The 25,381-nt window shown below is 42.5% G+C and overlaps 2 protein-coding genes across 4 annotated transcripts in view; one reads left to right on the forward strand and one right to left on the reverse strand.

The window, feature by feature from the left end:
• Nucleotides 1-25,381, forward strand: part of macrod2 (mono-ADP ribosylhydrolase 2) — a 396,683-nt gene that overhangs the window by 64,816 nt on the left and 306,486 nt on the right. Inside the window, exon 1 of one of the 3 annotated variants that reach the window (XM_069690139.1) lies at nt 16,607-16,747. The exons of the other annotated variants lie outside the window; for them this stretch is intronic. Within the exon in view, the coding sequence (XP_069546240.1) occupies nt 16,723-16,747 (25 nt within the window). The 5' untranslated portion in view covers nt 16,607-16,722. Of the gene's footprint in view, nt 1-16,606; nt 16,748-25,381 lie in introns of those variants that run through there. 3 annotated transcript variants of the gene reach the window in all.
• flrt3 (fibronectin leucine rich transmembrane 3) lies at nt 4,107-17,358 on the reverse strand. The gene is made up of 3 exons (XM_069690136.1): nt 17,077-17,358; nt 11,227-11,935; nt 4,107-10,221 (listed from the first exon to the last, which is right to left on the reverse strand). Exon 3 carries the CDS (start codon nt 10,177-10,179, stop codon nt 8,227-8,229), a length of 1,953 nt encoding a protein of 650 aa, XP_069546237.1. The 5' UTR covers nt 10,180-10,221; nt 11,227-11,935; nt 17,077-17,358; the 3' UTR covers nt 4,107-8,226.

The following is a 25,381-nucleotide window of genomic DNA, read 5'->3' on the forward strand; positions in this document are numbered from 1 at the left end:
GAATCACACTGATTGCCAGGTCAATTTTCACATGCAAAGAATATGTCTGGGTGCATTGGTGCATAACAATCAAAAACTAAAAGGAGAAAAACCAAGTAACTATACAACCTGAGAAAAATACAACTACCACCAAAGATGAGGAGTATATACAAAATTTCACGACAAAGAATAAGTACAAAAATATATACTAATGCAAATGTTCACAGTATAAACAGTATGTGAAATGTGCAAGTGTAACAATACATCATTTTGTGTTAGAATCAGCAGCTTGAAAAACTAACCGATGGGGTCAGTCTTTAAATGTTTATTGGACACTTTCATACCTCCAACTTCTTGATCCAAATACTGGAGGGGTTGATGAAGAACTACGAGGTTAATCAGCTCAAAATATGAATTTGAAATGAATAACATTTTTAAGTTTAAGCCTCTTCGAGAAGATCCTCAACTCTGTTGAACTACAAAAACACAGTTCATTCATGGACGTAGAGTGACGTTACGGAGTCTTTTCAGTAACAAACAGTCTTTGGCAAAGTACAGTCAGTCCCTGGCAGAGTGGACATTAACCAAGAGACAAAAAATTTTAATTTAGCTGAAATTAAATTAACATTCATCAGCTGCAGCTGATATAAACTACCCTCTGTGATGTTGATTATTTTAGCCACTGAAACAGTCGCACATAAATGACCTGAATGTTTAAAATTGTTTCTTGGTATTTAAAAATGAAGGTTGGAGGTAAAAACAAATTGTTGATTGAAAAAAAAAAAAAACTGAATCCAGGTATACTGCCAACCGGAAGCCAGATCCAAAATTAAACGGGCTATCAGAACCTCTCCCTTTATAATTACTGACTATCAATATTATAATAGAATATTTGCATACAGTAGTTGCATCACTTTTAATGTTGTATATTGACACCACATAACATACTGTGGAGGAATGTAGGCATGCAACTAACACTTTACGACTTTCATCAATTTGGATCAATCTGTCAAATATTTTTTGACTAATTTACCAAAAATTTCTGAACTAACTTTTTGGCAAAATAGAAAAAATGGAACTGAAAAAGACATCGTTGATTAATCACTGCAGTGCTACAACTGTGTTCAAGTTTGTTTTACGGTTGCGTTTCATGATTTGATAACTTTGTCTGTGCATCGGGCCGCCACAAAAGGATTATAAGGCATACCAAGAAATAAGTGCAAAGTTAGATATGGTACCGTTGCCAGATGTTAGTTTAAGCTGCCTCAGTGTCATAGCGTCTATAGACACACACGTCACCCTGTTAACTTGAGTAGGTTTTAAGCAGTGGCAAGCTTTGGATTACAGTGGCTTACATCCTTTGACCTCGCCTTCCCACGAGTCCAGTGTATCACTCGATTGAAATAGATTCAGCAGGCATTTGTTCAGAAACAAAAGAATTTTACCTCATCCGTCTTCTCCCACCCCTTCTCCGTTTTTTTTTTTCTTTTGCATTCTTAAATTCCTCTAAATTAAAAAACGATTCTCTCGTCTTTGGTATTTTATACAACAAGGCTGCCCCCCACACTCCCACCCGTGGGGAGGAAATGAGTTGTGGGAGCAGATTCCTCTCACACAGAGATCTCAGTAATCGTGTGACTGCGTGTCACCAGCACACCACAGTGACAGCAGCTTTTAATTAATCCCACATCCCACCACCCTGCCTTGCCCATTGGTGGCTTCTCTCCCAAACTTTTTCCTCAGAACTTTTCTTTCCTTTGTGTTTGCCTGTGTGTTTGGGTGGTGATGATGGTGATGGTGGTGGGGGAATTCTCAAACTGCAGTCTCTCAATCCACCGCATCGTTGTGTGCATAACTCGTATATTTGCAGGATGACGCCGCTGTCACTTTTCCACACTTCTGGAAGTCGGAGATAGCCTGCTTACTGCGTTCTTGTGTTCAAACCCCTCCGATGCCAGCTCCACCAACTCTGTTTCCAAGAGTTTGGAAACTGGGATTGAAACTATGAGACCCGAGTCCACATGAAATGTTAACAGGTTTTTCTGGTGGTTGGCTTACACCGGGTCAGGGATGTTATCCCTCTGCTGCACTGCAGTGATCTTATGTCGAGGTGCTTGAGGACGGTGAAATAATGAGGCCTTCAAGTGTCTGCGTTCTCTGTCCTGTGCCCTGATGAATTGTGACAAGTCGTATTTACAATCCTAAAAGGTGCTGACACTGCTAAATTCTCCGTCTCTTGGAGAAGTACCAAAAGTTTGCTACCCTTGAGCAAAATGTCTACGTGTTCGCCGCGGCTGAGGTATCGAGGAGCTGCTGTCTCGGTGAATCAGGGGCAGGAGAGACATCTCTGGAGAGATGGGCTGAGCTCCCGCCAGAAGGTCAGACAGTCAAAGGGGTAATATCAGACCTGCTGAGGTAGACTTCTGCACGGCTCAGTCTTCATCCTCGAAACATCTTAGGAGAACGTACGAGTCAGACGTATGAGCCTCAGTGTGTAATTTATAGTGGCCTTCTTGTTACATCAGTGTTATTTAGTAGATATGGTTGAGACAGTGCTGTTTGATGGTCAGTATGGAACGTTTCCTGTCATCACAGATGAGCCGATTATGCTGTTTTTTCTGTGGTTTCACCCCCACCCTCGAAAGCGAAAATGAATAAGACGGCTGCAGACGAACACTGCAGATATAAACCTTTGGCTTGCTGCTATTCAGTATGAGTATGCTGTAGCAGGCATTAGGTTAGCAAAGTGGGCTAAACTTGCATGCGATTAGGCTGTCAACATCTGAAAATAATGAGCTGCAGACCGCGCTGGATTGGCATGCAAATACTGTACTGACATTCAAAGCTGGCTTAACATAAATGAGAGAAGAGAATGGATCGAAGAGGAGCTCGGGCCTTCCACTGCAGAGCTGCAAGAATGCTGGGGGTAATGGACAAGTCGGACCCCTCAGAACCTTTCGGAAATAAATAATTGTTCCCCTGCATCAGACTTTGAGGACAAATGAGACGGAGGGTCGATTAAGTTCTAAGGGGGGACGTGGTGTTGATCTCATAAAGGGCATCAGGAGATGTATGGCCTCTTACAAGATCATTTAAACCACTTAATGGAAGACAGGAATTAATGGCTGCCACAGAGCAGAGTCAATTATATGGATATTTTCATAACATATTGTGTATAATTCATAGTGTAATGGCATCAACACCAATCAGCCTCTCTGTTTTTGTTTTGGCTGTAGCCTGTTTTAAATTAGACTATTGACTCTGTATTTTTAATGTGTACAATACGTTGCTGTCTTCATATACAGTGATATACAAGCGTTGTCATTGTCTACTATTGTGGGGTGGCCCAGTTTTGATGGCGGTGCCTCTTGTTAATTTATATTAATGTCAGATAATTTGGAGTTGCGATGGATATATGTGCACGCCTTGTGCTCTGAGGCAAAAAATTGGATTCATTAAGAAGACGGAGGAGCTGGTTAAGTTTTTTGGCCTTGTGGTTTCAGGTCACTGAGTAATGCGAAGAGATGGAGAGGGTCCTGGCCCGGAGGCTGGAAGGAGGGGTGGGGGTGGGGGGCAGAGATAGAGGGGATAGAACAACACCCCAATGTAGGACCACATCTCTCACACTGACACGTCTCTCAGCACACACACAGTTTTCACATCGCCACACTCTTTTCCTGCGAGAACAGATTGCGCTCATGACCGAGAGCCACAAAGTCATATGACAGTCTCGGGGCGACCGCAAGGAAGGGAAGTGATGGCTTCACATATCAATCACTATGTTAATTAGATGTGCGAACAATGTGCACTGGTTCACATGAAAGCACAAGTAATCATATCTACTGTAACATTCATAATTACACATACAGACAAAGCACACTCGCACATGCAGACTCGCATGGGTTAACATGAGCCTCTCACTGCCAAATGCGTTCATGAATGAGTTATGAAGATGGCATGAAAATCCAAAACATCCTGACCCTTTTGTTTAGGACTATGGCCTCCTTTTGTTTGGTGCAGAGTGTACAGGAAGAGTCAAGTGACAGTCGAAAGCCTAATACATGCAGATGAGTGTACAGATTAGGGAGAAGTCATCACTGTTACAACAACTGAACATGCATGCATGAGTATTTTTGTATTAATATAAGCACATTTGAATGTTACATGTCAAAGAGATTAGGATGCATGTGAATAAGTCCGACACAGAGGATAAAGAAAGTACTTCACATCAGAGCATTCACAACATTTTTTTTTTCTTTTGTTTGTTTTATATCCCATGAAAAACACAGTATATGCAAACCTCACATTAATTGGAACAAGTGCAGACTTTGTGGGCGGCCCCGAGGCTTTGGTTTGGCTTCTGACCTCAGTACTGCTCACCATTAGAGGGCCATTAAATTGTGGGTCTGTTTGATGTGCAATCTGTGTCCAACAGGATGGAGAGGAGGGAGCGGGAACCACGAGCGCCCCTTTTTATTTTTGTTTTTGATGTACGTCTCTACGTTGATAGAGCATACTTCCTCAAAGAGTTTAAAAATAAGAGGCATTTATTCTGGGTTGAACTCTTTTTAGAACAAAATGTTCAATATGCTGGTGTTTTGTAAAACATCCTCTTTGACCATACATTCTGGCAGAAAAAGTCCGATTGGTCCTTTGTATCAACTCATTGGCTTAGCCTTATGCCGTGTGCCTTTGTGTGCTTCTGAAGGCAATTAAGCCATTAGCTAAACATCTGACCTTTTCTTCAAATTGTTTTCCTCCACAATTTCTAGCGTCCCTGCTAAGAATGCCTTGTAATGAATGCGGGGGGGGGTGTTCCTGAGGGGCACGTCCTTATGGTGGACAGGTTGCCTATCGGAGTCCCTGATGATTTACTATGTTTTGTGGGCACTGATTTGCATACATTTTTCATCTCTTGAGATCCTTGAACTGAGTCTGACCTGACCTCCCTGACCTCTAATCAGTCATCGGGTCACGTGGCCTGTACTTTTTGATACCGCTAATAGTGCTGATAGAGAGAAATCATGCCCAGCCACTGGCAGCGGTGAAGTCATCCAGGGGGGCTCTGATGCGAGTATCTATAGGAATGCAAATGTGACCGGCTGCCTGACCAGTACATTACAATAGGAATAACAGCAGCCTGGGGCAGACAGTGCAGCTGCCCCCATTAGTTTTAATCGCTGGGTTACATAAAAGACAAACATAATTAGACTCTTGTGTGTCACACAGGAGACAAATGTATGTGGCAGCTTGTGTTGTTTAGAGACTTGTATGACCTCAGTGAGAACTCCAGAGTGATTAAGGAGTTGTTTAAAGGGACACACGGGTCAAGGGCCATGAGTGATAAGTGAGATCACACAGGGATGTCAGCAGTCCGGTTCATCAATTTTATCTTGTACTTTGTTCATACAAAATGCACAAAGCTGCTCTGTTTTGTGTATTATTCTCAGTGACAGTCACAACAATAGCATGCTCATTCAGCTGAACTGTCATTTATCACACAGGTGAGTGAGTATGTGAGAAAACGTTTGCGCATTCTTCGAGCTTCAAAGTGATCATCATACTTCAGTCACTGCAAACCCATGAGAGTAATTTATTTAATCCCAAAACCTATCAATAAATCACAAAAGATTGCTGCAAACATTTGAAGAAATTCTTACATTTACTAATAATTTGGAAACTCTGCTCAGGCAACAGATTAATTTTCAATTTTGTCATCTGCTGATATTATGAAGCTTGCTGAATTCTGTTTGTTCATTTTCAGCTAGGTCAATAATTATAATAAGAAAAACTTATTTTATTTTAATTTACTTAAAAACAGTCAGAGCACATTGTGTATTTTCTTTTATGTTTTTGGAGGCCATACTTTTTATAATTCCTATCCTGAGATTCTTTACTCAAATAAAATAAAACTGAGCATGAAGAACAAAAATCTATTGACAGCATTCATATGGAAACTATTACTATTCAGTCTTCTAAAAGTAGACCATCTGTTTACTTTAATTCTCAGTTAATGTGATATATATTTAGTATAGAGGGCTGAGTTACTGTATACTTAAGGTTTGGATCACTTTTGCAGCTTTTAGCGGCTCCCTTTACAGTAATTAAGGCTTTCACAGTGTTAGGAGCTTGTGGGTGTGTGAATGTGGGTATGAGAATTATTTCTTTTTTATACTGAGCGGTCATGTGGTTTTGTGTAGGAGAATGGTCAATGCCAGAAACTAGGGAGTATAATCTGAAATGTATTAATTTGACATTATCTTTTAGAAGACATTCTGTTCTGCTTGCTTTTATAAAATGGGCTAATGTGCCGTTTTACTGCTTTTGCATGTGTACCTTTCCACGGGCCCTTGCCGGGGTGAGCTGCAACCATGTCATTAAGTGTGCTGCCAGGAGCCCGGAGCAGTGTATATATACTCTGTCCTCTGCGGAGACGGGCATCCCCAGCAGGGTCAGTCTGTACCACCCTCCATATGGTGGCTCGTTATTAGTTTTCTGTTGCCCCGGTGCCTGGGAGGTTCATCAAACCCCAGAGCCCAATTTCTACTCCTGTAGTATTTCACTCTCTGGCCAATCGGATAAGTCACACATGACTTCACGGCACGAAAGAACAACAGCAGCCTCGAGCAGACGTTGCTCCGTACACTGCCTGAAAACTGGGTTTCAAGAGCACTATCTGCGTTCCTGCTAAACAGTTGACTGTGTCTGGGAAGACGAGAGCTAAAGCCTCAGAGTTCAGATCTTCATGAAGGATAAAAATGCAGGAGGTAATTTCTTTCATCTCCACGCATTTTTATATTGTGTGCCTTGTCCATAATTTGAAATATGAATGAATAAAATTGGTCCCGAGCTGCCTTCTTTTTTTTTTTACTCTTCGGCAATTAGATTGAATTCTCTTGAGCACAAAAAAAAAAAAAAAAAAAGAACAATCACGGCAAAGCACGGTGAGATAGCAGTAATTGAACACAACAATTGAAATGTTATTTTGGGTGGGGTTTGTTGTACTCATGATAAGAAAGAGCGATGTTAATTTTGTCCACTTTTATTCTGTAATATGACCAATATTTTTCATATTCAAGTGTGTATGAAAAAAAGTCACTGGTTTCTTAAAAAGCTAAATACAATAAGCATTGGATCAAGGCACATACAAGACTGGCCAAAGGGCATACAATGCACTTTGGTTTTCAATTGTAAAGAACAGTTAACTTCAAATTGTGGCAACATAAAAGTGTGTTCATTTGGAAAATAATACAAAATAATACTCATAACAAGGAGTTGCTGACACCGTGGTAATTCTAATGCAAGCCAACATGTTTTGTCTTTTTTGGCCTGGTGACTAGAATGACGTATGGTACATGGTACTAAAGAATGCCGCCATTGTCGTTTGGCCATTGTTGGCTTGTACAAATAGAGATAGTGGGAGGTCCTCTGTGTCACCCTGTCCTGTCCACTTGTTTTGAGGAGCAGAGAGATCCTTAAGGTCGATGTGCTTTATCTGCCCTGTGCTGTGGCCTACAATCCTATCAGAAACATTGGAACCCTGCTCGGGTTGCTTTGCTGTGTTTCTTTTTCTTGCAAACAGAACAAAATAACACACTGAACAAAGCAGAGATGAAAAAAAAAAAAAAAAGCATGGCCCCTCATCTTTAGTAATTCGTACTCCACACCAGGTGAATACTAGAGTAAGAGTCTTGGTCCATCACATGTGGAGACAGCTACTGACTGCTCATTCTTTTAGAGGGCAACATGCCTGCTTTGTGAATTAGCTGATCAGCTGTGCCTTAGTTTATGTCACGTCATTTTTTTTTAATTTTTTTTTTGCCTTTTTGTTTTTCTGACAGCCACAAAGTTTAAAAGAATGACCTGTGCTTATACTACAAGGTTTTCTAAATTCTGATTGTTCAACACAGCAATGAAAACCCACTTTCACAGTTGACAAGTCATCATATCTTAGTAGAACACAGAGTTTCTTTTGTTGGTCAATAACCTTAAGCAAAGGAAATACAGTACAAATTACTACAAATCCCTAAAATATAGAATTGCAGTTACTGTAGTTACAATACCCACTGATGGTTCAGTGACGGCCTGCAACTGGAACGTTCTTCATCTCCATAAAATGTCCTAAAATATAAATTATATGGCAAATGTACAGAACATTGCTTCTTTCGTCTTATAGATCCAGTGTTTTGTAAAAGTCTTGCCACTCTGTTGAAGTCACACACTCATTACGAATGTCCATGCGCAACATCATGAATGGGAATGGTCTGAATCTGGTATTCCACTGTCTCTGTAGCTCCTGTTGTTAATAGTGTTCTCGTTATGTGGACTTTTGTATAAACTCAGCCCATTAGGTGGGAAAATTGTGTGTATCACAAACTCCTCCTTGGACACAGGCAGGTGATTTATAGGTATCATTTGAAAAGAAGTTTCTCGAATTTCTAGGATGGAGTTGTCCTTTTTCGTGCCGGCCTCAGCATAGTCATCCTTTCTCCGACGGCCTTTGTTATAGGTGCAGTTCCTGGAAAAAAGCGAACCATTCCTGTGGACATACCAACACACCAGTGCCAACATGATTATTGCCAAAAGAGCCACAGCCCCTCCAATGATCGCAGCCAAAGGCAGACTAGAATTTTTGTAAGGCTCTTTCTCCTGCTCCCTATTTAGAGTTGTAGTCGGGTTGTATGATCTGTGAGAACCAGTCTCTGTCTCGATGCAAACAGGGGTCTCGTCTGACAGGTAAATGTTGCTGGTCTCCATGGGAACCATGCATATTCTATAGGAAGACTCCGGCTCCAGCGCAGTGAGCAGATACTCGGTCCTCTCCCCCTGCACAATGGTCTCCGTGATGGAACCAAAGGCAGGGCTGTGTCCCAGCTTTAGCCAGCTGAGCCGCAGGGCAGTCATGGGTTGTGACACTCTCCATGATATGTGTATTGTATCTGCATTACTTGACTTCACGCTGATGGTGATGATCTTTCGGCCTGAAGAGGTGGTAGTGCTGTGGTGATTCTTACTGATGTCAGGCCCTTTCACCACAGGCCTTTTAGTGACGAACACGGGCCACTGGGGCTGCGATGGGCGTACCGTGTTGGAGACTGTGCTCGTCTCATACGTGGGGGAGAGTTCAGAATCTGAGCAGTCAAACATGTCTGTAGTGAGGTCTTTAATCGCCATGCCTTTGACCTTATCAGGACCCTGGCACATGAAGCCGCGCACATTCACCTTGGATGGTAAAGACCTCAACCAGTCACGCACCCATTTCATCCTGCATGTGCACTGCCAGGGGTTGTTGCGTAGCAGGAGCTGTGTGAGATTGTCCAGGTCTTCAAACACACCCTGTGGGAGGCTGCTCAGGTTGTTACCAGACAAGTCCAGGCGATACAGCTGCCTGAGGAAGGCGAAAGCCTCAGGTGGAACCCGATTAATGTGATTATCTTGTAGCTGCAGCTTCTCCAAACTGGTGCCGGGCAAGTTGGCTGGCGGCGACGTCAAGGAGTTCCTTACTAGCGAGAGCTCGGTCAGGTTGATCAGGTTGATTAAAGCCATCTCCCCAATCCCACGGTTGTTAAGCAGGTTACCATCCAGGATTAGTCGCTTCAGGTTGATGAGATGTTGTAGCGATTGCTCTGAGATGGAGGAGATGCGGTTGTCATCAAAGCGCAGCTCCTCGATGCTCATGGGTAGGCCTGAAGGGATGGTGCTCAGGTGGTTTCGGGAGAGAAAAAGCAGTCTGAGGTGATTACTATCCTTGAAAGCCCCCTCCTCTATGCTGACTGCTGATACAGAGTTATCATCCAGGTGCAGTTCCTCGATGTAAGGAATTTGGGCTAAAGAGGAATGGGTAATCATCCGAATGTTGTTCTCCTGAAGGTGGAGCTCTTTCAGCCCGAGAGGAAGGTTAGCGGGGAACTCATCCAGATTGTTGCAGTAAAGGTAGATCTTCTCCACGTTGGTGAGTCTGCGCAGCTCGGTGGGAATGCCCGCACTCTTAATGCGATTGTTTTGCAGAAAGAGCACTGTAGCATCGTGGGGCATACCAGTAGGAATGGAAGTCAGGCCACGGTCATTACAGTAGATGAAGGTCCCGTCGCAGCGGCAGGCCGAGGGACATGAGGCGGAGGTCACCAAGGGGTTAGCGAGACCCAGCAGCAACCCGATCCTGATGAGGAAGAGGATAAAGGACTTGCATTGACGCACCATCTTGAAGGTGTGTTGCTTGGCAGTCTAATCACTCAAGGGCCCCTGGGGAGAAGACACAAGGGTACATTTAATGCACAAGGCCTTTAAAGGGGAGCCAAATTCCCGTTTTCGTAATTGCTGGGTGTTTGAAAAGCTGCCTGCAGCACTTTCTAGATTAAATAACTGCTGAAAGAATCCGTTTGAATTCCTCCTATTAAATTGATGTGAATTGATCATGAGGATTACCAGACAGTGAAAGTGTATGTTTTGTTTTTACAATGAACTGTTTCAGCGCAAGGGTTATATCCTTATATCTAGTGGAATATAGATTTTCTGCAGACTAAAAGTTTAAAAACAAACCATCATTAGAAATAGAACTCCTTTTTGTCTTCTTTTCTTTGATGAGAAATGTTCCACCTTCTCAGCTCCATGAATTGAAACTCTGTTATAGACCTTTTTGGACCCCACTTGTGAAATGCAATACATTCCCTGGTTGTTTTACACGTTTCTCTACCTCAAGGCTGTCTTTCATCGTTACAGACCACAAGGGTGAACAAAGTCAGGCTTTGTTGATGAACTGTCGTGAAACCTGCTATAAATTAAATCCTGTTACATCATTACCCATTTCTTTTGCCAGTTGAAGTCTGGTGTTTAACTGGCCTTTTGCAAGACACGGCCGAAATATCTAAGAGGAACATGATCTAAGAGTCAGTTTTCTGATGTTACAAGGACAATTTGTGAGATCCACTAATCGTTTTACTATACTGCTGTTCTTTGTTGTAACTGTGATATGTTAGAAAAAAACAAGCTTTTCTTTATAAAACATTTTAAATTTCACAATTTACAGCAGGTAGCATTGAGATGAACAAAAGCAGAAGGTGTGTGTCTCTTCATTGCTTGTCTCTGTCTTTCACCAGCGATGTGCAGTTCCTTTCTAATTAACCTGATACTGAATTATTACATTAATTATGCATTCCTGCCATGACCTCTCTTCCTGTACGTCTCATTAGAAAACGGTGGTGCGGTCAGTGAAGTGGAAAGAAGCAAAGCCATCCGTATTTGTCATACCTGATTTATACGATGCGGTAAATCCTTTCCAGCCACCGAAAATCCAATCAAGATTTCCTCTTGAATTTGCTCTTATCCTGTCTGAAAGGAAAAAAGTTTGTCCAGGGGGTTTCTTGTGATATCCTGACCAGGTCAGTGTTTGCTGAGCTGATCCTTGTTTGGACGATGACCTCCTCTGTGTTGTCAGAGGCTCATGCTTTCAATGCCTTTACCATGGCAGATAAGCCTGTACAAAAAAGCATCCCCTCTCACTGACAAAGCATGCAGTCTCAGGTAATATTAAAAATCCTAATGGCTGTTGCAATTGTCAAGCTCAACAGCCATAACTGCAAATTCGATTTTTGGCGTGTTGTATAGTGATCCGTGCACTGGACGGCGTGAGCTTTAGCAGAGGCTCCGTTCTGCAGTCAGGCCCGGCAGGCATGATGAGTTGACACAAAGCTGGTCTGAGCCATGCCAATCCCCTGTGCCACGGGCTCAATCCAGGCCCGTTCACTTGTGTACTCCGCGTCTTCAGGTAAACCAGAATCCTCTGCTCCCTTGTCGAGCCTGTGTACACATTAATCCAGGGCTCTGGTCCCTTCTCCTGAAGCAGATAACCAATGTTCTCCTCTCCTTGAAGGAGCGAAATAGAGTGAGTTGGTTATCCTGCTCTCACGCATCTGCAGCTTGAGTCATTCTTCGCCCTCCTCACACCTGGAATGGTGCTCTGAAAAATAGCCAGAGAAAAACACATTTAGTGCCCACATTCAGTTTTTAAAAAAAATTGATTTTTATCATCAGAAGATAAGGCTGTTAATAATAATAATAATAATAATAATTTTGCATTTAAGTTGTTACCTATAGAAATTGTATATTTACTAATGTTTACGAATATCATCCTCTCTGCTTCTGTAACTTTTGACTACTTATTCGACTGATTGATTTTAGTATAACACGTCAAGTGTTAAAATTAGGTTTAGAGGTGTGTTTGATACTGATCTCTGACCTGCCTTACATTGTGAGTTTGTATTTAGAAATACCCTTTGTCCTATGCTACAATTTAGCCTGTCGACCTTTTAAAGCCAGTTACTTTAACACACCGCATTTTTTTTCTATGGTGATGGAAGAAAGAATGTCTGTGCATACAAAAGACAACAGTGATATAGACCCCCAACTCAACAATGGCTGAGGGTGGAGCTGCTTTGCCCTTCTCGGTCCAGTTCAGTGCGCAGCTGAGCTTTTGGCGTTTTACAAGTGAACTAGTCCTGCAATTAAGGAATGCATCCTGTGCTGGTTTAAAAACAAGGTTCTAAAGAACCGGTCGGTGCTTGGTGAATCACTCACATTATTAAACAGCTCTCATTACAAAAGAAAGCCATTTGTATATGAAGAGGAAGATGGCTGCAGCATCCATCCCTGTAATTCCCAGCTCCCCTCCGCCCAATCCTATTCCATGAATGCTATTTCTCTTTGTAAAAATAGAATTTCCTTTGCCAAAGAAAATGTTGTGTTTCCTTTTACAACACAATAGCTTTGTGTCTTGATATGGAACCGTCCATGTGACCTGCTGGCTGCTACTGTGCGCTGTAAAACATGTGAAGGTAAATTAGGAACAAGAGGCCCAAGCCATTTAACAGTTGTAACCCATGACAAGGAGAAGATCAGGGAATTGAGAGGCTTGTAACTCGATTACAACTCCTGAGATGCTGTCTCATAATAACTCCCCGCCACCCCCCTCCTTCTGTTCCATCAAAACACGGGCCCTCAGTCCAGTATTACATTAGTACTAGATTAGAGTCTGGGGGGGAAAAGCACCAGATGTGACCTCTGCTAACTTGTGGAAAAAAGAAGTCTGACAAGGGGGGAAAAAAAAAAAAAAGATAAACAAATTTTAACTGAGTTTTTGATGATGGAGGGATGATGGAGGGATATGTGCTGTCTATCTGTTGGAATGAACTTTTAATGCAGCACTTAGTCAAGCTATTTCAATATTAAATAGCCCCTTCCACCTTAACGTTCTTCATCCTCTTAATATCTCTTAAGTATGTAGTCTTTGATTTAAATCTTTCACATTTTAGCATGACATAAAAGAAAGTCTTATCAGACCTATCTGCACTCGGAATAACAGACTATTAGGATTGTGAGACAGGATGATTCCCAGCATAAGTATCCTGTGGTATGGCACAACATTTCCAGTTAGTTACAACTCTGTTAGCTGAGATAAGAGAATCTGACTCATTGTCCAGTAAAAAAGGCGACGGACATGGTGATTAATTTGATAACACACTGTCTCATAATGTTTATCAGAAGTCAGGTTTGAATGTTGCACATCATGCTTGCTTTACAAGGAGCATAGTGAGGCTTAGATGCTAGATGTTTTTTCTCCCCTTTTCTTTTTCCACGCTCATCGGATTTCAGGAGAGTGGCCCCTCTCCATTGTTCGCTACAAGGCGAGCATGTGGACCGTGTAGCCTCACAGAGGGGGTTTAGGTTTGAAAAAAAAAACAACTTAAATTTATACGATTTAAAAACTCCTCTACTTAACAGCAGGCATGTTGCAACCCTTTGCTATTGCCTTTCTTAATAATGTATGTATGTATGCACTCACACACACATCCTATGTACATGAGCACGCAGTCACTTTGAGAGGAATGGACGCTGGAGTTCAACATTTTTAGTGATGGATGTCTTTCTCCATCGTTCTAATAAGCTCCGCCGGCAGGACGGGGGGATTTCTCCAGCAGTCAGAGTGGATTCTGCTTCATTTAATCTGAACTGGCAAAGTTAAATTGAGCATCCTCGTAAAATTGTGCATGTGTGTGTGTGTACAGCTAGTTACCTTTCAGTGGAGAGCGTAGGAGGCTCACACAAAGCCGGACACCGATAGCTATTGTGAGCCGAACACGCATAAATGCACATTAGTGTGCAATAACAGAACCCAAGAACTTTGTGCCCCCCAGTCATACACTGCACAAGAAAGGCTTCGGAAAAAAAAAAGCTTGAATAGAAACAATTTCATGCCTGTCAAAAGTATTGCAGATTATAATGGCTTTTAGTTCAGTGAAATACAGAATAATATTACATGGGCTGCATTTAGGAGGGGAAAGAGCTGTAGAAGTAGCAATGGCTGATTGTTAAATTATTCATGAGCCCTGAAATTAATTTTTGAACCACAGTAGAGCTCTCCATTGGGAAATCAGTGTTGTTTGTATCTGCTGTTGTTTATTCCTTCTAAGTCACAATATAATTTAGAATTATGATTGATTGTACACAATATAGTTATTGCGGGTTATGTTTTGTTCAGATTTTTGGTCTCGAAAATGCAGGTCTGCGACATGTACTGGAACGTTACTATCCTTCGAACAAACAGTCAGACTGGAGAGAATTAATTGTTTGTGGTTGTGTAGTCATGCAAATAAATGTACTTGTTTTGGCTGAGGATAATTTAAGATAACCTGACATGAAAGCAAAGTTGTATTTCTGTGAATATTTAGTTTTGTGTTTTTCTTGCTCCTCACAAGGTGAGTTTTTGTGTGCCGTGAAACCTTTTGTCTGCCACTGAGGAACATTTCAGAAAGTCGTACGTCCAGACACCTGCCTGCGGCCTACTGTGCTGTCAAGACACAATGCAACATTCATGGTCACATCTGAACTCACAGGGACACAGGGCACCCCTCAGCCTAAGAGAAAATGGTCAAAAATCTCAGCGAGTTGAACGGATTTGATTTGTGGCCTCCTGGTGCTGTCTTTAGATGGCCTGAGCAGATGATACTTCTGCTTGCCCATTAGGAGCATTTAGAGGCCTGGGACAGATGGGGGTCTCTCTTTTGTAATAGCCTGAAAGGTGAGATCTGTAGCAGCTGCAATTGTTTTTCCCCACATGGGGGTGGTAGGCACTGCAAGATAAAATGTCTCTGTGAGTGTGTGTGTCTGTATGTGACAAGCAAACAGCAAAACAGTGAACACTCATGTTAAGCTGCAGGAGGACAGCTCGGTGCAGGCCAGACACGAACCAAAATACGGGGATTTGTTAACCTCCCTTGCTGCAGTCATGCAGTTTTAATTTGACTGACCAAAATGAAATGATTCTTTAAATCTTGGGATTAGATATTAAAATACAATATTAAAATATACTGCTTAGATGCTAAATAAATTATGAAACGAAGTGAAATAGGCCTCCTCGGAGCATAGTGTTGAATCTGATCTGTCTGGGTAGTCGTGAAAGTCTTATTATTACTTCTTTTCTACTCCATGCATATTTGATGCTTACAATTTTCTGCCTGCAGAAGACTCCTATCTGTAGTGACCTGGTTAGTTGTTAATCTGCAACGTGAATTCCCTCTGAAAGCAACTGACTGGGGACTTTTCTCTACAGGCACTTATCAGTGAAGACAATTGGGTCTGTCCTCATGTCTGCCATGTTTAACAGGCCCATTTATTTTTATGGTCTCTCAAACACACCGAACAACAACGAGCTGCCATTACATCGCTTCACAATTTAAGTCAAGTTTGCATCTACTATTGGTACAGAATGAGCCTATCAGTCACTGTTTAAAGCCTGGATGACCTTATCGTTTCGTGTAGATATAAGGCTGCGCTAAATTGGATTAATTACTGTCCCTGCCCTGGTGTTGCCAAGAAGGTGTCCACTTTATTGCATGGGTCTAACGGGATAAATATCAGTCTATATGGAGTGAGACTGACACAGGATTCATTAGCATCATAGGTTGTCATTATAGTGAATAATCTCAATCGGCCATGCGAGCTCGAGGTATTATCTAACGGTAAAACGCGTTTATTTCTGGGTGTTTATGACAGTCGTCGTTACAGAGTTAAAACTACAGTTAACGCGACAGTATGCTGCGTTAAATGAGCCGCTGCTTCTGTGCCAGCTGGTGCGTATGAAACTTCAACTTTGTGCATTTTCAGGGGTGCTCGTTGACTGCGCCACTGACTGCAAAGACAAAAACCTCTCCTGTGAGGCTTTTCGGGGAGGACTCGGACGAGTTTACAGTTTGACAGTAAATTTCAGTGGAGTAGTATGCGGTTAGTATCTGGCCCGAGTCATCCAGACAGCGTCGCCGGAGACGCATTTAGCGGAGTTCCTGCAGCTGCCCCCCCCCCTTACACGTCCAACTCCGCGGGATCTGCGCTGCAATTTCAGCTGCACGCCGGGGAGTCTTCTCGGGCTGCGACACCGAGGCGAAATCAGACAGCCTCACTAATCCCGTGAAGTTTGCGTGTTCGCCACTGATTATTTTCCCCACTGGTTTGGGGAAATCAAAAGAAGTAAGAAAAGATTTTTAGGCGTCCCTGGTGCTCTTGGAGTGCCGTTCACAGGTTTTTTTTTTTTTTTTGGGGGGGGGGGGGAACCATTGTGGTGAGGTTGAATGTGATCAAGAACACATTTTGAGCGTGTCGGAAAGGCAGACGTGGTGTTTGTAGTCACGCTGAATAAAAAGGGACACGGCACAGGATCGAAGCAGCAAGTCGCAGCCACGAAAGAGGCTCGAGATGACGAGAGGAATAATTTGTTCAGGTCTGAATTTTCTTTTTTATCTGCCAAACTGAGCAGAAAGAGGTGCAGTGTGTCAGCTCACCGAGGAACTTAATTTGGTTATTTGGAGGAAAATTGCTCTCACCATTTTCTTTTTATTACTATCGCTTAAAGATAATCATTATAGAGAAACCTAAGTGGACCGAGTATTTAAAAAAAAAAAAAAAATACCAGAAAGAGGACAACTAATTAGATACAAGCAACTCCTGAGGATTCACTGTCAATTCCTTCTGCTAGAAAGAAAAAAAAAAAAAATCCAAAAAGACGAACAGGATGCATTCCCATTCCCAACCAGCAAAAAACGCACTTACCTCTATAATCAACCAAAAAAAACCAAAAACCAAAAAAAGAAAGTAACAGGTATCCTCTTAAATTGGGGTTCACAACGGGAAAAAAATAATAATAATCCAATCCAAGCTCTGAAGATTTCAAACTCGGATCCAAAAAAAAAAAAAAAAACTCCTGTCACTCAAAGAGCTATTTGGAGTTTATCTGAAGCAGCACTGCTGTGTTTACTGGTGCCCCCCCTCTCACACATACACAATCTGTAGGCTGTGCGAGGACATAGGTGCACGGGTAAATCTCAATACAAATGTGGAGTTGTGTTCGCCTCTAGCTTTGCTTCAATAGAGCACTGATGTCATCTGGAGGAGGGGTCTCTCTCTCTCTCTCTCTCTCTCTCTCTCTCTCTCTCTCTCTCTCTGTCCCTCTAGTTTGGAGATGCAAGATGCAGTGTTGCTTGGATACACTAGGGGGAGTGGAGGAAAGGGGAAAGGCACTCGCATCCTTGTCAGATGTGTGCACTTAAGATGAGCTAGTAGTCGCTGGTCGGAAAGCGATGCTGGCAGGCAGAGAAAGACAGAGGAGGGAAAAATAGTGTAAATGTACAGTATGTGTGAACATGTTGGTGGGAATGAGACACACACACACACACACACACACACACACACACACACACACACACACACAAAGACTTTACTCGTGGTGGTGGTTTAGCCCTCGTTAAATTATCTCTGTTTATTTGTTTCAGATGTGTCAGGATAATTTATGATTAGGTTGTTTTTTTGCATTCGGGGCTCCCACGTCATAATTAGTCAATAATCTCTGTCGCAAGTGTTTTATCTATAATTTATGTGTTTTCTTTTTCTTTTCTGAAAGAGAGAAAGACATCAAATGTGTCACAGCTCTAAACTTAAAACTCGTATTTAAAATGCTATTAAAAACTTTGCCTTTTTCTTTGTGAGACACGCATACCAGACATGCTTTTTTTTATTTATTTTTTTAACTTTGACAGGTAATAAATATTTAATGATGTTGTCGCAGTGAAGCAGAATAATTAATAAGAAGAATTTAGAGTTGTGCTAATTCCTAATAAGTGTGGCTGTGAACCTGTATGCATCCATACAGCATGCATATCTGTGTGTGTGTGTGTGTGTGTGTGTGTGTGTGTGTGTGTGTGTGTGTGTGTGTGTGTGTGTGTGTGTGTGTTGATACACGGCAGGCATGTGAGTTGCTCAGATATACCTGAACTGACTCCTGCCCTCCGTGCTCTCTGTTTGACCCGGTTTGGTTTCATGTTTAAATGAAGCTAAACAGTGGGTCTGCTTCCTTCGAGGCCCACAGCGTCGGTGAATCAGCCTGTTAGTCAAAGGTTTGTGAAGCACAGCTGACCCAGCCAACACTGTCCTGCGCTGTGTCATCTCCAGTGTTCCCCCCTCTGGCTGCGTGACAGGGCAGACACCACAGCCGAGGCGCATTGAGCTGCAATGGAGTAGCTCTGTTCATATGCTGTTAAATATCAGCTTCCCGTCGAAGCGCCGGTGGGTCAGCGACCAGACCCGTGTGCGACGTACGCAGCTGTCGGCGTAACATGGAGACCGCTCTCTTCACATGTCGTTTCACTTCTGCCAATACCACTTTTTGTTAATCACCTCAAGCCCGTTGTAACTATTCAGTGTTGGATGCCTGGATGTTCTGCATTTATTTTCAGTAAACAAACAGGTTTGTAAAAGAGGTGTTGTTTACTCATTCTGGAGATACTAGACTATCTAGGTGAAATTTATCATGCTCTCTGTTTGTCAAGAGAGAGCGGTTGCCCTCTAATAATTAATTACAGCTAAAAAGCAAAAGGAAAACATTGTTTGTAAACTGACATTAGAGACCAAATAATACCTCACTCCTATAACGGATGAAAGGAAAAGCCAGACTTTTTTTTTTTTTTAGCTATTTTGCAAATACCCTCAAATCTACCAAAAGCAATGTCATTTTGTTTGCATAAAGAAAACGGCAAAACCCAATTAAAGCACCACTGTACACCCCATTTCTATTTCTGTACTTTGCGCTCCCGTTGTGTGGTCATGAGCCGACGTGAACATCTACTCATAGTAATTGTTCTGGCCTCAGGAGGATACTACACCAGAGTGACTGTCTAAGCATCTGACCATCGCTGACATCTCATGCCCGGTTATTTTGCCAGGCCAGAGAGGGATCCAGCTCCAGCCTCAACACATCAACACGCAGTTGATCCATGATTGCCATCTTAACTGGAGTGCCTAATTGAACAGACACTTAAGCCTGGAGCATCTGCCAAAACTACTTAGACCTCCAGTGGAGTTTTTCAGATTTGTTTGCTTTCCAGCTGGAGTGGCTCTCACTTTTGTTTGAAACACAAAGGGATTTTTAGATGAGTATAAATTGCCTGCATGCATACTGTTCATTTGGAGGCAAATCAGTATGAAATAAAATGTATATTGTTTCATAACTTTTTCACTGGGGCTTCCCCCCCCCCCCATGTTTGTTGATTAGCTTAACTATATTTTATTAGTCCAGGTGTTTTGTGCCGAAGACTGTGAGGTGAGAAAAGGTCAGTCTCGGACATCCTGACCTGATCCTTGTCTTCCTTCTAGGGGGACAGAGCACAGAAACCTGTGCCTGACCTCAACATGGCTTCCTCTCCTAAATCGACTGCAGACACATCTGTCAGCGGCTGCTGATTGACCCTCTCTTAGGCGTACAAAGAGCCCCACTGGAGGACGAGGGTGTTGGGTTTCTGTTATCTCAAGACCGGGGAAAATCTGTTGCCCTGTTCATCTTTTGTTCAAGGGGATAGGTGCTCTCCTTTCCCAAGGACGCGTTCTATTCTGTCTGGCTGGTTTCACCGTGTTTAGACAACACACAGATTGTTTCCTACTTTGTTGTACCTCTTAATTTTGCCTAGTGCTAGCTAAAGTGCCTTTTGGGTCCGGTGGCAACAAAGCAGCTGTTATGAGTGCACTTGGTCTTGCTCTTTATCAGACTGTCCTTAGTGCGACTCGCCAGATGTGGAACGTTGGTATGAACCTGCCATCGGCCATTTCAGTCGGTATCCCGTCTGCTCTCTGTGTTACAGTTTTCTAAATCCCCACTGCAATGGGAAACAACAACAACCTCTGTACCAGAATGATATATGAGTGCAAACTGGCACAGCAGGGTGGAGATTACTAGACTGTCCTGAACCCAGTTTTTTTTTTTCTCTCATGACAGGCATTGACCAGATAATTGATTTACTATTTTGTCCATGTTGTGGTCAATAGATGGGGCTTGCAGTTGGCAGGCTGTGGTGCCCTACTTTCTAGACTGTCTTCCAGAACACATGGACCCAGTCTCATTGGTGCTATGTACGCTAGGTGTTTGGGATATTATTTTAACGTCCTCAATTTTCCATTCATTTGCCACTTAATCGGAGCGTTTGCTGAAAAGCTTGTGTGAAACACAATAGACCCCAAATCTGCTCAGGGGCTCGCAGGGGAAAAATGGAGACTGATTTCCCCCCCATATCTCCTTCCGTGCTCTGACTGGAATTCATTATTGATAGACTTTCCGTGTTCTTAACCAATGCCAAATTAAGGGAAACATGTAAAAGGCGGCTGCCAAAACCCCCGCTTTGTTTTTCATTTACCTTCTGCTTTATTTGCATATTCATCCTCTGCCGGCAATCAGCAGCGATCTTTGCCGTGGGCCTTTCATGTCTGCTTTTCCATCCTGACAGGCAGCTTTTCAGTATCACAACAGTTTAACGACGATTTGGGGATGAGAGGTGCTGCTGGTTGTGTTAAGAGTATTCATATTTTTGATTCGCAGAGGATGTAATGTGTTTGACAGGGATAGAAATGGGGTTTATGAGAAAAATATAAATCAGTGAATGGTTAAGTATAGGTGGAGGATGGATTTTAGAAGTGAGGGTTTGTGTAAATATACATGTAGGCATCGCAGCTTTTACCCAAAATGGTTGGCAAGAGAAAGCTTTGACTGATGGAGCTTGTTGCATCTTTATGCATATGAATGCACATGTCAGTTACATGAAGCAAAGCTTTGCCATGGGCACTATTACTACTAAGCCATGCAGCAAGGTACGAGTCTTTTCTGATGCAGATCCCAGATGTTGAGGGGATCAGCTGACCCCTTCATCTCTTGGGATTCGGCACGGCCGGAGAAAGAAAAGAACCAACAAAAACAGAGACTAAAGGGACTGACATCCTGCTGCTGAGGCAAGCCAAGGGGCCTTGGTCGGGAATCATTTGGGCCGCGTGTTTGTGGAAGAATGACAAGCCATGCAAACAGCACCATCGGCTGTTTTCCCTCTCGTCTTTTGTTTTCTTTGGTTGTTTCTGCGGTTGCCGTTGTGTTGTCTGTGGAAACGGAGGAACTCGGGCATGAGCAAGCTCCATGAAGAAGGTAGAGAGGGGTTGGGGGGGGTAGGATCTGACTTGTCAAGCCACAGGACCTCCCATAGGTTAATGACCCCAAACACAATGCTGTGTGATCAGATTAGAAAGAGCGCTCTCTTCCCCCACTGCACTAATCAGCACGATAAAGGAGATAAAAGATATAATTACCATACAGTGTTTTCTCAGTCAAGTATATATCTCTAATGTATCTAATTGAAGCCCCTTTCTCTTGCTTTGTAACTGGTTTGCTATTTCTGCACTGAATCTGCAATTGGCCAACTTAGCATCTTTTCACCTGCCGTAGTTAAATTGTAGCATTTATCTTTACAATGGACTCTACACGCTCGTGTAAGTGCTGACAGAACCTTAACTCAGCACCACATGTCTTCAGTATGTGGCTGAATTTAGCGCTTTAGTCTTTTGAGGAGTTTGTGTGTTTTATGAAAGGGTCAGTCAGGGTTTAGAGCTTTAAGGAGAGGAAGTTGGGCCCAATGTTATCTAGTGAAACAAACCAAGTCTTTGCTTCCGTAGATAAGATAAAATACATGATACAATACCTCATAGTCTGTAATGGCCCTGTTGATTGGAACACATACAGGAAGTGTGATTCTTAGGCAACAGTATTTTGGGTAAAGAAGGGAGGTCTCATCACACAGAGCTGCCATCATAGTGATCAAAGTGTTCACTTATCTGTGCCAAACACTAACTCTGACTTTGTTCTCTCTGTGATCTGGATCACTTTGTTTACTCTCATGAGTCATATCTGAAAAAATCCTTCTTTTTTTTTTTTAAATGATTTCTCAAATGTTTGTTTTTTCCAATGCTGAACGTGACAAAGAACTGCAAGAAAAGTACAAAGCAGATTTTTATATGCTCATGCGCTTTATAGAGCAAACTTAGGAGCAGCATTGCTCTCAACTTGGAGCTGATGCTTAAAATACATTCTTATTATCCAGTTCCACACTTGCGTGTGGTTGCCTAGCATAAAATAATTCAATATGCATCATTATGTTATCTGTCAAAGCTGGGTAGAGTTCTGTCTGCATTTTGTGACTATGATAATATTTTCACTTCAAGCTTTTTAAACAAAACTGGAGAAACTGGAGCTACTTAACTGACCTTAAACGCTACCCGAAGGTGTTTTTAGGTAACACCCGCAAATGCTCCATCTCTGTCCCAGCATCTGACACCAGCGCTTCGGCACTCGTACTGAGTGGCTTGGATATCAGATGTCTTACTCCTCCGCAGCCAGGAGCCCCATTCAAAGGAAGCCTATAGAAAGTGGTAATGGGGGGGAATAAAAGGAGCGGTTGAGATGAGGGGACATTTATGACATTCCTGAAAGAAATATTTGTAGACTGGACACCCACTTATTAGCACTAGAGTGAGATGCTTGTGGTGGAGTTGTGAGTGACATGTTTAACTGGGAGTAACCGGAGTAGACCCTCTTTTCTTTATCCCTCTCTGTTGCTGGGGTATTTTCTGAGGTTAACCTTCAGCAGGAAGTGGTGTATATTAGGTGTGTATAATGCTGATGTAGATGGGGAAGAGGTGTGGGGAAAAGGAGCTTTCAACTTTGGATGGTGACATGCTCCTAATCTACATGTGCATAAAATGAGTTAAAGCTCTGGGCATACTTCATATTTCACTTTACTACAAAGCAGGGAACTTCACTCATTTTCTCCCAGTTTCTACCATGGAAATGAGTTTATTCAAATTATTATTCAAAAAATTATTCAAAAAATTATAACAAAGAAAGGATCTCGTGAGCCGTCACCTTCCTTCAGGGCTGATTAGTACCTGTTGCACAGCACAATAAAACGCAAATCATTGATGTAAAAGCTGTGCTTGTATAGACAGGGTTTTAGCATCTTTCTGCTTACTTGTGTCATTTCTCAAAAATCCAAGTTTTGCTGCTGGTAAATTCAAGGCTGTGTTTGCACATGTTGAAATTCTTAAAGGCTTTGAAGTGTATATCTGTACAAATGGGGAAACAGAAGTGGAAAATGATTTGTGGTAAAGTAAAGGCTCTGCAACCGGGAACAGTGCTCTTCTTTTTTTACAGATCATATCCTTGCAATAAACCTTTCTATGCTGCAGTTTCACAAACGAACAATAAAGACAAAGCTGTGACATTTCACAGGCCAGTAAGAACCCCCTTTAAGTTCTCCCATCAAAGACAACCAGTAAGAGGAAGTCAACCAGCAAATCGTGGATAGAGGAGATGGGTAGATGTGTTGGGTAAATAGAAGTAGTGACATTATAGCCAACATCAGTCACACGGGCCGTAACAGAGATGTGAATTATACGCAGCAATAGGAAAAAAACAACACGGGGGCCAGGAGCTGCCAGACTTTGGCAGGCGCTGATGCTGTCTCGGTGTCGGTGTGAAAACGGCTGCGATTTTAAATGGAAATGCTCCCTCTCTCCGGTGGGTGTTATTGGTGAACAGTCTTTCTGTTGATTGAATCATAGCTGCCTGCATCGAGTTTCTGCATCACATTGCAACGGACTCTCAGAAACGCATTATTCTTTTTGTAAAGGTCACTGTTAATGTGGAAAATGCCAACATTTCCTATTTAGAAACATTCATCACTGTGACTGTATCTTTTTGAAAAGCAATTTTTTTTCCCATCCCCATTTAGCCAGTTTGCGGTCCACATCATCCTTTATGATCAACTTATAATGCATTTTTGCATATAATTTTCCATATTCTATCAAATACTGTGACTAGTAGTGTGAACAACTATAAACAAAGGCATTTGCTTTATCCTGTGTTGCAGCTTCAAACCTGCAACACATGCTCAATTATTTCTATCTACTGCAGTGCTCCAACTATGTTCTCATAGTGCTTGTGAATTGTTTTGCATTTAATTCTCTTTACTTTTTATGTTTTTATCTGTTACTTTTTCTCTCTGCAGCACCAGTGACCCAATTTCCACCCTGTGATCATTAAAATTTCATTATCATTATCAGCAGCATTTCTCTCATTCACGCCTGTCACCTGAGTGTCTGCCATGGGAAACCTCGAATGTAAGCAGATACAAATCCCACACGACTCGTTTTATACAGTGTTTCAGTATTTTGAGCTGGAATTCCTTTTTGCGTTCGTTTGTAAAAGTTGAGCCAAAATTCTGCCATTAAAGCTGTGCGTGCGACGCAGCAGCAGAAGCCGCCCCCAGCTCTCTCAGGATACGGAAACCCCAGAGGAGGCTCCATTTAACCCTTTAGGATTAGTGCTCATGCCTACTTTAGCGATGGTAAAAGGGAAAATGTCTCGGCACATTGAGTCAATAGGGACTCGGGCTTGCTCTGCTGGCTTCCCACACGAAAACGGACAAAGAAAAAAAAAAAAAAAAAAAGCGGAGCTTCAGCTCTGACTTGAATAGGGATAGATGTTTGCCCAGCCTGCTTTACCGTTTGCCCTTCCGCAGCCTTCACAGTACATTACCAGACCAAAAATACAAGCCTGTAATCTCAACAATGCATTCAAAGCGAGTATGCAGAGCTCGCCCTGAATATTTTGTCTGCACCAGTTAGTCGACTTAAAATGTAAGGAAGGTTGCCACAATTGTGTGCCGTTTTTTCATAGCATCCTAGTAAAGAAATACATATATGTGAGTTGTTAGTGGTGTCTTTGAACAGTGTTTACCACCAGCCTTCCTTAATTCTGTATGCTGAGCAGACTCTCCAGTCTGGGAGCCTGGCAGTGCTTCTTTATGAGCTTGTTTTTCGGCTTCCTCGCTCTCTCTCGGTCATAATTCATATTCTCCTTACATGTCTGTACGGTATAGCACAGTTGTCCCTCTGTTTAGTGCCTCTGTCTTGGTGAAGAGGAAAGGAGCGGAGACGGTCCGGTGGGGTGTCAGAGGGCGTGGCCTCTCTCACAAGGGTCCCCGGCAAAGTCGAG

Source organism: Brachyistius frenatus, unplaced genomic scaffold, assembly GCF_029030835.1.
Source record: "Brachyistius frenatus isolate BFR_SWC_R1_liver_20210118 unplaced genomic scaffold, ASM2903083v1 Contig_8, whole genome shotgun sequence".
Lineage (NCBI taxonomy): Eukaryota > Metazoa > Chordata > Actinopteri > Embiotocidae > Brachyistius > Brachyistius frenatus.